Genomic DNA, 16,251 nt, shown 5'->3' on the forward strand with positions numbered 1-16,251 from the left:
TCATCCATTCATTTATGTTTGTTACTAACCCAACTAACTATACAATATACTATATAACTATAACTTGTTTTGTATTTACCATTTCCATTAGATCAGTAGTGGTCCAAAATGGTTCCTCTTGTGACCTGCTGCAGTACGACATGACTACATCACTAGCCTTTGATCAAAACATGCAAAGCACCAGTTTAATCTCTCACTGACTTCCGTCTCGTCATCCTCACAGATGTCTGGAGAGTGTCTGGTCAAAAAAAAAAAATTGGATAATGAGACATTGGAATTTAAAAACATTGTCTTACAGAAGAGAAACCAGAACATCTGGTTCACATAAAAAAAAAAGGTTCTCCTACCTGTAATTTCACTGTGTCTAACCGCAGATCAATTTGTACTGTTCGCTAATCTGTATTTGTGTTCAGGATTCAGTGATACAAATATTTTATTTATATTGGTTCCTGTGACGCCGCACGGCAGATGCATGTGACCGAGTCTCAAGTGAGCAGGACTCAGTGGCACAGAGCAATAGGTGACAGTTACAGGAGCAAAGGGTCCTGTCATGTCATCTGTATCCGAACAGGTAGGTCTGTCTGACATTGTGTACTCCCTCCCTCCCTCCTTTTCCTCCATCTAGTTGCCCTTGGTGTTCAGTCCACCCAAAGGCTTCTGTCCAATGTTTAATCATTCAAGCCCTTTCTAGACACAAAACACTGGGGACCGGAAGAAAAGACAAGAGAATGGACGGGTTGAGTGAAGGAAAATGTAAAGAAAGAGAGGCGCACGACAGGTACAATTAAGGTAAGAGAATGGAATCGAGAAGTTATTTAGAGGGACGGAGACTGAGAGGGAAGTGCAGTCATTAGAGGAAGGAGCTCAAGGAGAAAAAGGGGGGAGAGAGAAAATACAACCTTAAAACATTACTGATGACAGTGGGAGACAATTAGTGCTGTGGAATTAACAGGCTTTTTATCAGCATGATCATTTGCTAAAGGGCTAACCTTAGTCTGCCAGTGCCATGGTGAAATTATGTTCCTGAAAGGACACTGCACTATCCTACATGTGTGCCAAAACTATAAACATCGTATGACTTGGTCGAGGGGTCAGAGAGGCTTTTAGTGATGTCATTTAGAGGACTTGTCCTTAATTAATGCTCGGTAAAGTGATGTAGGATGTCGGATGAGGATGAAATACATGAATCATCCATCCTATCTGCACCCATTTCAGATGGGGAATGATCTGTATGACACAGTGTTACATGTATTATCTGTTTTTATTGGACTGTATTTGTAGTCAATCAGACATCAGTTTACTCCTCCCTTTCTTCATCCTTTTACTTTGCTTCTTTGCCCCACCCTCCTCCTTTTTGATTTTTCTTTCCCCCCCTCTGCAGTGCTCTGTGTCTTTCCCTTTAATATAACTTCTGTGTATCTTGAAAAGCTGCCAGAAAATGTGCAGAGGAAATGTTCCTTTATTGTTTCCCTCTCTGCTTCCCCCCGCTGGCTAAATGACATCAACACTTATGGCGTGTATGCTAAGCGATCGATACAGCACTCACTCATATTCAGGCATGTGTTTCGCATTGGGAACTACACGGGGTTGTGCGTACACGTGCGCACGCGCGCACACACACACAACAACGGTGGTAGGGGGTGAGGGGAGGGGATGACGGGGGTTGCTATAGAAACTGTTCTCTTTCAGGTACGGAGTGTCAGGATGATAAAAAGTAGCAATGAAGTATCACACCTAACATATCTGATGCCCTTTGAATTGTCTGAACGTGAGCCTGCGCGCGAGCACTGCAAACAAAAGCTGTCTAATTTATTTGTTATTTAAAGCTGCATGATGAATGGATGAAGTAGTGACAAAGATATAATACACCACATATATAACACACAGCACAGAATCGACTCTATATGATGCTGATGTGTAGTAGAGCTTTAGAGCACAGTAGCACCCATGGATACTAATAATACAGTGAAAATGTGAAGGAGTGTGCATGAAAGCATGTAATCTGGAGCAAATGTGCAAATGTGTGATCGTCAATACACAAAAGTATGCTTATGCACATACTCTGAGTGTGTCTATTGATACTTGCTGCCACACCCCTGCAAGGCTGTTACTGATCGGGGGGATTATCGCCATGCCTGTATGTCCCAAGGAACGTTTTGATTAGTCAAGAAGCCAGAGTCCTTTTGGCTGCCAGACTCACTGATAATCTCAGGAGGGAAGCAAAGAAATCAGCCACGAGACTGAAAACACAAGTTTCATTTCGCCTATCTTCTTTCCTCCCCTCTCTCCTTGTCGCCCTCTGGCATCCAATTGAACGTCAGCTGGCACAGACAACCAGTCTGCCACATGGAGATGAAGAAGTGGAAGGAGAAATGGGAGAGCGGAGTGCAAGAGGAGCGCAATTAGGGGGGGGCATACATAGATTTTCTTTGTGAGTTCGACTGACTGTGGTTAAGAGAGGCAAAAGAGGGCAGAAAAAACGAAGTTACAGCGCTTATGCAGAGCAAAAAGAGACATGAACAGAGCTGTGCGAGGACCAGCTCTTTCTCTCTCCTCTGCTGTATTTCTCCTTTTGGTCTGTCACCCACCCACACAGCCATATATTCAAACATATGCATGGTGCAGGCATATGAAGCATGTACACTCTAACCTACACACACTTGTTTGTATAGTAACACATCCACATCCAACAGGGAAATGAAAGCAATTTCTGGAGAGAGCTTTAATGTCTTTCTTTACCTGATAAAACCGACTTCCACTCTACTCATCAAGGAGATTCATCAAGAGGTCTCTCGAAGGAAAGGTTTTACTGTCTGCTAGTGAAGTTTTAATTTGTTGCAAAAGTTTTTTAACAGTGACCAAAACTTTAGCATTTCTTTTAGTTGTGTAACCTCAGGCGGACATTTTACTTGCTTGCGCCCGATCCGAACCAAATTAAATCTTTATTTGTACGAGTGCTCAGCTCTTTAAAGGCTTTAAAGCTTTGCAGTTCGGAACACCTGGCCTGGTTGCCACAAAAAAAAAAAAAAAAGAATGACCCAGGAAGCGTTATGTTTTACACTTGCAGAAGCAGCAACAATACTTTTTGGATACACCCCAAAACACATCAGTTTGTGCGAGCAACAAAGGTGTGACATTGGTGTATTTCTTTGTGTGTTATCGGTTGGAATAATTCCTAAAAAATTGAGTCTACTCTTGCCAGAATCACATCTTACAAACCTGATATTCGAACCGTAGCCTCCAAACAGACCATGGACTTCGACAATCAATAAAACTGAAGGTGTACCTTACAAACTGAGTGTTGTATAGAGCATCTTGCCGTGCGTACACACACGTTTTAGCGAGGGACTTCGCCTCATGAGGGTGAATAATAAAGCAGGTGTCAATCAGCAACGAGCGGGTTAATATTCATCACCAACACCTGGCAACCCCTCGGCAAGCAGAAAACCAGGAAAAGCTCAGGTTACCGGAGCCGATAACGTCAAAGCACACACAAGCAGGCACACAAAATCAATTTGTTTGACAAAGCACCACACGTTTGCCTCTCTCTCCCTCAGTGTGTCTAAGTGGTCATGTGAACATGTGTCTACATACGTTGTTCCACAAATAACACTTGCATGTGGAGACTTACTATGGGAAGATTGAATTCATAACGTGAGAGCAGTCAAAAGGCAGCACTGTCCGTCACTCTATGAACAATCCATGCACACACACACATTTTTTTTTTATATATGCACATACTAACCTTTCCGAGCTACAAACATTAGACCCATACACTGTAACCCCACCACCCTCCCCACCCCTCAACACACACCGCACACACCCACACATCTCCAAACAGGTGGCTCTGATACAGTGAAGAAACAAGAGGATGCTGGATGTTGCAAACGTACAAACCATCCTTTCCTCACCTCTCTGTGGACGTCTGTCTCTTCTTCCTGCAGCAGCTGCACAGTTTTTTTTTTTTTTTTTTTTTTCTCTCTTCTCCCCCAGCTGCTTGGCTATGCTAACCCTGTGCACTATATATAGGACTCAACAGAGCTAAATCAAACACAAACACACTCGGGCCAATGATGCAGAGGCAAAGAGATATACAGCAGCAGTAAAAAAAAAGAGGAGAGCAGAGTGGTGATAAAAAAAAGGATGAGTATTTACCGTGTGGTGTGTGTGTTGGCTAGCACAGGAGCATCTTGACTGAGGTGTCGCTTACTCCTTCTTCCTCCCTTGCTCTGATCTCCTCCCTTCTTCCTTCCCTGCTCTCTCACTGGGTGGGGAATTGTCAAACGGCTGCAGCAGCAGCATCAGCATCAGTAGCAGCTCCGGGGCCTGCGTGTCTCTCTCTCTCTCTCTCTCTCTCTCTCTCTCTCTCTCTCTCTATCTCTCTCTCTCTCTGTGTCTCTCTGTCTCTCTCTCTCTCCTCCGCCCCCTCTCCACACACTCTCTCTTTCCTATTCTCCCTTTCCTCTCACTCTCTCCCCACCCCCGAAGACCCTCCTCCTTAACACCCTTCCTCCATCATTTTCTCCTTTTCTCCTCTGTGCTCTCTCTCTCTCTCATTCTCTCTCTCACTCTCTCTCTTCCTCTATTCCTCTGCTCAATTTCCCCCCTTTTCTCTCTCTCTCTCTCTCTCTCTCTCTCTCTCTCTCTCTCTCTCTCGAGCTGTACGCGTGTGCAGTGAGCTGCGGAAATCCACTCTGTTGAATTAATCAGCCAGCTCCACTGCTACAACCATCAGCTACATCACGAGCTACTGTTAGGAGGAGAGGTATCACTGGCAAATAGGAAGCAGACATCTTGGAGTCTGGGATACAAATAAGGATGGTATATTGGAAAGCTGCCCTGTGCAGCCACAGTCTGGACCTTGTTGCCTGTCTGGCAAATTGACTGAAATGACAGGAGTCTGCATAATGCTGGCTGCTGCCGGATAGACCCTCCCTCCTCTCCTCTCCTCTCCTCTCCTCTCCTCTGCAACCCAATTCATGTCTTAAGCCATGACACTAATTGAACAAGGTCTTGATTGATGCCACATTCCTCATCCTGTAATAAATAGGGTATAGCTTCAACTTGTAAGTTTTTGCATTAATCACTGTAAAAACAGGCGTGGCATCGGATCATTTAAAGAAGGCAAATCTGTATGGTGTATCATTTTCTTGTGCTATCGTTTACATTTACGGTGTATTTTTTTACTGTAATTAGGGTCTCATAACACCTTCAACGTGGTCCTCAGCACTGTCATTCACATCAGAATTAATGGGGCAGGGTGCAAGTCTGCAGTCAGAGTATGATGTTGTTTGTTCGTACGGTTGGTGGGCTGGAGAGTGACACACAAATTAAGTCCAATCCAATTCCATGTGGGTGCATTTGTGGCATTGCGGTGTAGTCACAGTATAAAATGTGATGAGTAAACATTCTTTTTATTCCCTTGTGTAACTTTTCAGCACAGGTGACACTAATTATTTCTCCCATCTAAATATAATTAAATATTTTTTGTCCCAAATAAGCAACATTTCAAACTGTTTACAGCCACAGACAATATAAAAAGTTGAGAGAACTTTTGGATCTGATGTGAAGTGATTTAAATCTGCATTTAAAAAAAAGAGATTATTTTTTTGGCCTTTATTGATAGTACAGCTGAAGATGGACAGGAAGCAGGGGGCAGAGACACGCAGTAAATTAGCCGTCCGATGCGGGATTCGAACCAGGGCCAGCTGCAGCGAGGACTATAACCTCCACACACGGGGCGGTCGCTTAACCCACTACGCTACCGACCGCCCCATTTTTTGTTTTTTTTTAATGACCAGCAGGTGGCGACTCCACTGGTTGCAAGAAATAAATTTGATTTTATGTAAGTTACTGTAAGTTGTATGTTGAATGACCCTACTTCTCAAATGATTCATTACCTCAGCGAATACTTTCCTCATGAGTTTATGGTCTCAACCGAGCGGCAACCTCCGGTGTTGGGAAATGAAGCCAATGCGGACGTGCTAAAAACTGTAATTCCTCGAGCATCTGCTTGAGACAGGCTGCCCGTATTAAAATGTCCAATTTCACAGCAGAAATAAATATGTTTATAACCTGGTACGAAAAAACAGTTTTTGGACTCTATAGCTCGGAAATCTACGGGTGACGTCACTCAGGTTCTGTCCATTCTTTATACCGTCATCGGTCTCAACCTTATTCAAAAAAGGTAATTCTGTGACTGACAAATCTCTATCACGGCATATCCTCTGGTTCTCAGGGTAGTCCACAAACCAATGGGTGATTTCGCCCATAGGTGGTAGGTTAGGTTTATCCATATAGAAGATATAGGTGGACTATGCTGTAGATCTGAGAGGTTCTTTGAATACTTTATATCTTTTGTGTGAGAGAGTCTACAGCCGTGTTAGCCGCATTGTAATGTCTTGATGTTACTGCAAACCATCCCACTGTGAATCTAACAGCAGCTTTCATTCTTTATTATGGAGTACAACTACAAACACTTTACAGCCACTATTCAAGGCTACAGGGTGTGTGTGTGTCTCATACTGGCATTCATTTTGCTCCACATTTGTAGGCTAATAGAAGCCCTGTTATTCCAATTTTAAATAAAATGTTTCATTTTATTGAGGTGTTTGAGCGTGCTTTAACTTTACTGGAAACACAATCCAAATATGTGTTTTTTTTCTGTTAAGTTCTATCCAATCTGTGGCTAATTTTTATCCCCCATGCAACCAATTATTCCATTTTCGGTCTCTTCCAACTCTAATCCTCACAGTTTCACAGCTTTTAGCCTTTAACTACAACACACAACACACTTGCTATCACACTGCCTACACAGCCTTGTCACAATGTGTAATTATATCATATTGACATCAGCTTATGTGTGGGGGCTCATGCATGTCCATGCATGTGTATGTGTGAGAGTGAGTGTGGGTATGCCACAGTTAGCCCCTAAAATGATTTAATCCGGTTAAAGGGATTTTCAATTAATCCAGGAGGGCCCTACATTCTGACAGTGCCATATTTTTAGCACATTTTTCCTTCTGAAGCAACAGAATTTATTTTCCTCCTCCACTTTTAAGGCTAATATGATTTAGTACTCCCACAAGATGGACCGCAAATTTGTCTGGACACTGTGCTCTGAAACCAAGCCAGTACTGGACATTTATGTCTGTATCTCTCAGATGAACCCAATGCTGCCAGTATTCACAGATTTGTTCCTGCTATTTCTATGGCCAGCTCCAAGAAGCTCAAAGAACCCAGTAAACAGCAAAGTAAAGTACATTAATAATTGTGGTTATGTTGATTATGAACGCATACTGATTTAATAAGATTGCAACAAGTAGTTCCATTTAGTTGGGTATAGGAAGTTGAGTGCAAAGTTGTGGTAGATGTGAAAATGCTCTCCATTATAACACTTTAGGTTATGATGTAATAATAATCAGTAAAAATCACTGGTGTTATCATTTGAGTATGATCCATTCACTACCAGGAAGAAAGCATAACTCGTTTCAAAATGTGTGCCTGCAATGAACTCTCAGAAAATCTGATTATGGGTTGGCATTGCCCTCTCTGATATACATCAGATCTGCTTAAATTACTGCAGGCATGAAGCTGCACAGGCCCTGAGCAGTGGCCTCAGTCAACCCCTGTGCTTGGGTGTGGGCACTAAGGAGGTTAGGACAGGAAGTAGGAGGGGGAAGAAAAGACTGATGGAGACAGAAGAGAGGACAAATGCATAAGCAGAGTGTAGAGAAGGGAATAACTTGGAATTCATGGGAGGAATGAGAGAAGAGAGGAGACACGAGGAGAGAAAAAGAGCTGAGGCAAATATACAACTGCGACTCGAAAGGTGGGAATCAAGTGACAAACTGTTCAGATCATTTGCTAGCATGTGTTCACTGCAGACTGTGTGGGCAAGACCACACTGACTGTGAGTTTTGACAGTGTTTCATAAGTTTTTTTTATTTAAAAATAAGCCACAATGGACACATTTGAGTACAGACTACAGAGGCTCATATGCACAGCGTTTAGAAAAAATGTTGAAAATACAAAAAAAAAAAACACAACCGAACAGCCGATGATGGAAACTAATTTTCCAACGTCACTTCAATAACTTCAATTTCTTTATGACAAACCGCAGAAACAACGTGTATCTGGTTGTGTTTTCTGATTTTGCAGCATATTTTCTAAATGCTGTGCATTTGCTGTCAAATTAGTGGAGACGTTTCCTTAATTTGCCTATGTTAGCTCTACTTTGCAATGTGTTTCCTTAAAACTCACCCACCATAACAGACTAAAGAATTTTGAGGGGACATTTGGTGTTAATAGATATATTACATAATAGTGAAACTGTAAAATTGTAATTTAAATTTTCCAAGTCGCAGATGAATAAGGAGGAAAAAAGTCCTCTCCCTTCTCGTGGAACACCATGGCTCATTATTTTGGAAAAATTATGTATAGAAGACTAAATGGTGCTATTTATAAAACTTTCTGTGGTGATGTGAATTTGCAAACATGTGGAGAAACATGTGTGCAATTAATGGCAACATTTAAATGTTTTAAACTTTTTCCCCAAAATAAGGTGCCATGGGGGACAACGGACCTTTCTATGAAGGTGATATTAAAAAAATGTAGCAGGTTGATGGTGAACAAGTTTCCTATGGTAGTCTTATCTTTATTCTTATGAACTTCTTTACAGTGTACCTTACAGTGTAAGTAGATGAGCTAACTTGGCTACCAAAAACGAGCTTACTGACATCTTTGGCTCGCTCCGTCAGTCACATAACCCTTGCCCTACAGGGCCAACAGTCCGTTGAGTCTTGGCTCATGGGAATATAGGCTGGATAAAGCTTGGTGAGCAAGAAAAATATAGAAAGCATGCTCCATTTGTTTCATAGCTTTGTTAATGTTGTGTACAGTGCGGTTTTTTAAATATGTTTTCCTCTTTTTCTGACTATTTCTTCTGAAAGGTAAAGCATTTTGTTGCTTTGCTTTAGCTCACAGTATTTTTACTTAAGTCAGAAGACAAGGAATGGAATGGGAAATGGACTGGAAAAAAAGAGGATAATGTAGTTATACAGAGACAACTAGAGCCATCTGAAAGAACACTGTCTGAGATAAACTCAATTACGAAAAGAATAAAACCTTCAGCCTAAACACACCCTGTCTGATATCGGTTGTTAAAACAGCCTTGTGTGACAAAACAACATGAATTTTCTGAATATCCCGTGGGTGGTTTAAGTATTATTCCAGCTAATTTGTGTTACTTTACACGAGGCTACTATTAACTCTGGTTTGCTGTGCATATTTGATTAGAGGGAGTTAAAATGGAGATTACTGGGTCAGCTAAGATAACACAGCTATTAGCGATTATTGATTAGACGTTGTTCCTCTTTACACTGGGACAACCCATATCATCATGAGGACTATCATCTGAGTGGGCCAGCTGCTAGGCAGTACACAATCGTTGCCATAGGGATGGTGTCCAGGGAGACAGCTGTGGCCTTTTAGCAGCAGCCACACAGCATACAGAAGGTCATTCCTCACCTAAGGTACCTTTCTCCGACTGTCCATCACAGATTGTTCCCAGGCAACTGTTCTAAAGCTTTTTGTTTTGCTTTGTTTTGGGGGTTTTTTTCTCCAAGAAAGCAGTCCACCTTCTCAGTATTTTTCTTGCCATTTAGGTAGCAAAATAACAAATGAACTGGAAGGGTAGACAGAGACATGAGAATCTAGCTGAAGGGCTCCATGAAATTCATGCTCAATGCAACAGTGCAAGGTGGTGGATTTTAGGCATTCATAGTCCGATCTAGTACATAAATATACAATCAGGGAATAGTTTCCTTGATCTAGGTGTGGTCACTCTTTCCACAAAGATGGCGATATATAGTTGCCCTTGGTCCCTGCTCTGAACACTATTGCTCTGTCACAAAATGGGCATGCAAACCTTCTCACCACCACTAAAAGTGGCCATTCTTGGGACGGAGCCAGCATCAGATACTCAGGCTGCTGATACCACACTGGATTTAAATCAAATATTCAACTACACTGTCTGTACTTGGATGAGAACCATGTACAAGCACAAACCTTGGAGCTTTTTTTTTTCTTTCTATTTTTTCAGTACCCTCACAAAGTTTAAGCCCACAGTGTATCTGCATGAGCAAATATGCACGATCGACGCCGCTTCTCTTAGTCTGACTGATCCTGTCTTTGCATGAACGACCATGATGCAGTCTGCGATAGTGTTGCTGTCAGCAGTGACAGAAAAAAAAGACTGCCAGGGCACCCAGCTGGACTACCTCCAGCGGGATCTACCGGTATATAAAAAAAACATGAACACGCACATAATTACATAACATTATTGAGTTATGTTGCTGACTACAGCATGTTAGCTGTGGTGACAGACAACAGGGAAGGGTTTGTGCCAAGGTTTTGACTGTGAAGATGGACACAATCACTGGGCAGGTTGCCATAAGTAGCACTATAAGAAAAGAAAGGTGTTGTTCGGACAAATGGTGACAAAAGTTAAGAATGTGTGGTGTTATAATTGAGGTTTAGGCTCATATAGTGAAATGAGAGTGAGTTAAAAACATGATGACTCTTGCTCTCAATTCTTTATTTGCACTGTTTATATATGGAAGACTGTAGCAAATTATTTAGTCTACACTAATTTTGCAAACTCTAATTAAGAGGAGGCAACACAGCTCTCATTTACAAAGCACATGTGTGGTGTGACACAGCCTGAGATCCACACTGAACCGAAACATTGTCAACAAAACGTTTCTAAATGCACACTGTAGCACGCAGCTTTTACTCTGTTTTACTGAAACTGATTTCAAGCCATTGAGGCTTATAACATAAGCAGCCATTATGCTCTGTCAGTTCCTCTCTGACAGTCTGTCCACACTGCTGCAAATGGGCATGTTGCCAAGACAACAGCTCACACACCTTGACATCTGAGACCACCTGGGGGAGGCCTCCAAAGGACGAATTCACTAAATACACAAACGCATGCATGAACATACATACAGTGCAAACAAAAATATACACGGCCACCGCACACACACACACACTCCACTCCCATGCACAATACACACCAACGACACGCCCCCACTCCTTATCTACTTTCATCACATTACACATGCCCACATGTCGGCATAACCAAGACCAAACGGAGGGAGTATATGTGCAACCGGGGCCATTTGAGTCACCACACTACACACAGCTGTGTCCTTGAAGAATAAAAGCTGCAGCAGGGACCAGAATACAGTGTATACACACTCTCAGCATACAGTAAGTAAGAACCATGGTAATCACATCTTAATAGTTTCCAGAGATCTCACAGTAATGTGTAAATTGTGCTTGTTTGCAGGAATAATCTCAGATAATGAGTGTGTGAACAGACAGATTATGTGAGTGTGAGAGAAAAAAAAGGATTTGGTGGTGGAGGGAGTGGGAAGTTTACCAGTTTCCTGTACTGCTGTTTCTCTTGGCGAAGCGTGGCTACCTCGAGCTTCAGAGCTCGGTTTCTCTCCTCCAGCAATCGAAAGCGGCTCACATTGTAGACTGAGTGTCCTGTGGTCTGCTGGGTTGAAACTTCATATCTTAACTGCAAAAGAGAAATTAAAAAATATGACTAAAAGATGAGGAAAAAATACCAATATTATTGCTTTTATTCTTATTAGTAGTAGTAGTCATAATCATGTAAAATCTGGCAATACATAAAACTGGACTTGGTCGTAGATCCATGAAGATGTTTTGCCTCTCACCCAAGAAGCTTCTTCAGTTCTGACTGACTGGTGGGGAGATCCGAGTATTTATCCTAGGCTGGATCTTAACAATGGGCTACTCATTTGGAACTGAAGAAGCTTCTTGGATGAGAGACAAAATGTCTTCACGGATTCACTACAACCAAGTCCAGATGCTCCAGATTCAGCTTTATTGAAAAAAACATTGACCACAAAACAAAGATGAATGTCATTAGTTTTGCAAATATAAGGTCATAAACCAAAATATTGGACTAAAGTTTTGACCTGATGATGAGACAAGAGAAAAGGTCAAGGGATCACCAAAGTTATTACAGGGCAACATGAATGTGTGTACCAAATTTCATGGCAAGCCACTTAACCCAAAATTAGGGGATCTATATACAGTATAAGTCTATAGGATACATCATCTGGGAACCATGAATGTCTGTTTTTTGCAGCAATTAGTCAAGTAGATGTAGTGATATATCCCCGGAAAAATCAAAAATTTGATGGCACTAGAGAAAATGTGAGAGAATGGCCAAAATTAGGATTCAATATCTGGGTAATATGGATATCAGCACCAAGTTATATCACAATCCATCCAATAGTTGTCAAGATAATTCAGTGTGGACCAAAGTGGTGGATCATCCAACAGTTGGATGGTCTGATTATGGTCTGATTATGCAATATGAAAGAAAAAAGATATAGGACTGTCAGTCTTGCTTACAGTGATGCACTCAGGCTTTAGTTCTATCCCGTGGGGTCGGTCACAGGAAAAAGATTACCAGGCCTGAAAATGAAGCTGCTACTGCAACAGGTTTTGAGCCTCAGCAGGATTTGCCAGTCAGTGTTTTTCTCCTTAGAAATGTTCTTGAAGGGATTGAACCCTCCATGGAAATACACCGCATATCTGTAATAGGCAGGCTGCAAGTTTCTCTTGACATCTGTGAATTCTTTCCTGTATTGCTCAGTTAGTTCCCCTTCGTGCCAGACATCAATTTGTACAATTTGATGGCGTTTTGAGTTTACAGTTGTCTTGCTTTGGAAAAAGAACTGCTCTGCTGTCAATCTTGCACTTTCTTGTACTTCCGTACACTAAATTTTCCAATCACTTTGAGGCCACCGGAGAGGTTGTAGATGATAGAAGAAGTGAACAGCTGTTAGGCTGAGGTAAGGGGGTAGCTGATTTGGGATAAGTGGACGTAAACTCTGCCTGTGCCTCTTCTATAAGTTAATCTAAAAATGCATGCGATGCTCCGCTCCGATCTATCTACTTTGAGCAATATAAATGTGTGAAATATGAAGATTTTCTAGAGCTACAAACTGAAATCCCAATTGGGGTGTAGTCTTCCCATTTGCCTCCTGAAAAAGCGCACTCAGCCAGCCCAGCCACTCCAATATTACCACAGCCATAAAAGGAAAACATCACCATTTTAGACAAAAGAAAGCTGTGCGGAATTAATCTGCAGCCTGTTCACTTTTCTCCTTTTTTTCCACCTTCTATCTCTGCTCTCAAAATTTAAATTACCTTTATCCATTTGGAGGAAAATTAAGGAAGAGATGAAAATGTCAGCCCATTGTTCTCTTCGAGGACTTTTTCCTCATAGTAACTCGTGACAGACCGACCACCAGATGGTCCTTATATCAGTTTATGTTATTTTAATATATCAATTAGCATGTTACCAGAGCATTTGGTATCTTGTCAGGCAAACAAAAGAACTCACACACACACATAGACAACAACCAGATCCACTGACTGCATGCCAAACTATCATCCTCCACAAGACAAATACTAAAAACAAAGTTGCAGGCAATATGTCAGTTAACACAGACAGCCAAAGCTACCAAAGCTAGTGTGGCTGGACCTGCCAAGCAGACAGAAAGACAGCCAGATCCACCTGCTAATACAGCAGACCTGCCAAGCAGGCAAGCCTACAGACAGGCCCACTAGTGTTACATGGAGGACTTTCCAAGAGCTGCGAGATAAATAGACATGCCCACAAGCGCTGTGGGTTTTCTAAACAGACAGACAGACAGACAGACAGACAGACAGACAGACAGACAGACAGACAGACAGACAGACAGACAGACAGACTAACACATCCAGTCAGCTTATTTAGAGCGAGATATTAGGCCATATGGACATCCTGATTTTGAGTCATTTAGACCAGAAACCCACTGATGCAAACACTGAATGTGCACTGAAAAGATCAAAAACAGGTAACCTGATTTGACATGTGGACAGAACAGAGAATAAAAATATATGGCATCGGCTCTGACCATTTTATGTTTCAAATCTTTTTTATTCTATTCAGAATAAGAAAATTATAAAAAATTGCACCTGGCTGACAAACAGAGCAAAAATATTGGTACACATCAACTCTTATCAATTCCAGGTTGAGATATCTAAGTGAGACATGATTCAGTTAGTCAGTCAGTCATGCAGACAACAGAGGCTGTGACTGCAAACTAGTCCCATGTCGGGCAGGACCCAGTTGTGCTGTCCACTGTGGAGACATCATCCTTGTACCGAGGGAGCTGCCAAAGCTGCTCTGACAGGAGCTGCGTCACAGTTAGGAATCATGACGCACTTGTTCATTCTGTGGCCACAGGAAATACTGACAACATCTCCTCCAGAGAAAAAAAAAAAAACACAGTGAAAGGTACATAAGAGACATTCTGAGCCCAAAGGTGTGTCGTCTCACACGTTTTCAGAACGCTTTTTAATTCGGCGTTAATGAGCAAATGACACACTGTCTTATCAGTTATTTCACATTAATACAGTAGATACATGCATTATTTGTTCTGTTTTCCATAGGTTTCATGATGGTTGAAGACCATAAGTTAAGATATATATACTATAGATAAATATAAATACTGTATGAATAAGCAAAAAGTGTGGAAGGATGAAAGAGGAACAAAAGCATTCATTAGATGAGGAAAAATTGCACATTAGGCAGAAAGAAAACGAGAGAAAGAAGACGCCTGTGCAATCATCTCGAGACTCTTAACATCAAACAAAGGATTTTCCTTTGTGTATGCCTTTAATATTAGCTTCTTCTCTTCCATTTTCATATTTGTCAGCGGGACAAGCACAAACAAACAAAATCTCATAATCCTTTCCAAGTGCTTGTCTACATCTGTTAGAATATCTCATAAGTTGCTCGTACCCAGTGTTGTCAAGCACTTTATTAAAAATAGCTTGTTTCCTCTTTTCCCCTTTTTACTCTTTTTGGGAGCTTTAAACAGCTCCTTCAGTAACACACTGCTACTCCCAGCATATAAGACGAAGCGCTACTGCAGGTCCTTCATTACAACAGCTGTCAGACTCTTCAACACCAGCATGACTTCATGCACCACTGTTTAATTACTCAATTACTTTTTCCTGTGTTAATTATAGTAGTTACTGTCATATATAGGTATATATGTGCGTGACACAAATGATAAAACATGCATATCCATATACTTGTGGTGTATAATTTAATTTATTTGTTCTATTTTGTTCTTTTTCTTATCCACCTTTTGTACTTTGAACTGCTGTAACAAGTGAATTTTTCCGGTGTGGGATCAATAAAGTCCATCTTATCATATCTTTATTTCTTTGTCCTATTAAATAAAACTAGTGTCAGTTAGTAAGAGTCCATCTCATGTTTTGACTGGAGGTAAGACAGGGCTGAGGCAGCATTTTATAAATATCAAAACCAGGCGGCTCTTATGGGAACTGACTTCCAGGAACAGCTAGCCAATTACTAGTGAAGTCGATGCCTGTCTATCATAATATGATCTATTCAGTATCCTTTACCGTGGTCAAATTTGCTACGTTGATATTTTGATTGTGTGTGTCAGTGCTGATTTCAGTGACAGACAATGTCAAATGTTTAAACCACTTCAGATGCTATACTAAAAAATGTTTTTTTTTTGTGTTTGCCAACTGCAACACAGGGCAGAGTGAAGAAACAGCACTAAAAGGTAGTCAGTGTACGACTCAAATGTATGTCCGCAGAGCAGAAACCTGAGGTCAGGAGGGCTTTGACTTGAGTTCACAGGTTTACAACTATGATGCACTTTACAAAACCATCTGAGACTCACATATTTATTTCAATATACGGTAAAGAACACAGGGGCAGGGCACAAGCCAAAATATGTATACCTATGAAAGCATATTTCCCACTAACAGGACAAAAAACACACAGGGAACTTTATTTCTATGGTAATAAAACACACTGTGAATGAATTATCCATTTAAAACTGGAGGCTGGGGCAACTGTTTATTAAACAAAGCAGATCATGTGGGTAGCTATTAAGATGTTACAGCATATAATTATGTAATAGGGTTTTTTTACTCTTTTATGCTGTGCGCCGTTCGGGCTTTCCTCCACTTTTTGCAGTAATTAATAGCTACAGATAGCTAATTCATTGTGACACCAAGAAATGTTGTGTGTGTTCGCTCAATGGTATGCTTAATAAAATTATCATCTTCAAGGGTTTTTATGGCTTTTCTACTTTGTTGGATGACTTATGG

The 16,251-nt window shown here is 41.3% G+C and overlaps 1 protein-coding gene across 8 annotated transcripts in view; it reads right to left on the reverse strand.

The window, feature by feature from the left end:
- The window catches only part of rimbp2a (RIMS binding protein 2a), a 57,661-nt gene that overhangs the window by 36,314 nt on the left and 5,096 nt on the right, over nucleotides 1-16,251 (reverse strand). For 7 of the 8 annotated variants that reach the window (XM_019272462.2, XM_019272463.2, XM_019272461.2 and 4 more), the window contains one exon: nucleotides 11,447-11,590. In XM_019272462.2, coding sequence (XP_019128007.1) covers nucleotides 11,447-11,590 — 144 coding nt within the window. Of the gene's footprint in view, nucleotides 1-4,155; nucleotides 4,351-11,446; nucleotides 11,591-16,251 lie in introns of those variants that run through there. The other variant, XM_019272464.2, reaches the window with a different exon arrangement.

Source organism: Larimichthys crocea, chromosome IX (genome assembly GCF_000972845.2).
Source record: "Larimichthys crocea isolate SSNF chromosome IX, L_crocea_2.0, whole genome shotgun sequence".
NCBI lineage: Eukaryota > Metazoa > Chordata > Actinopteri > Sciaenidae > Larimichthys > Larimichthys crocea.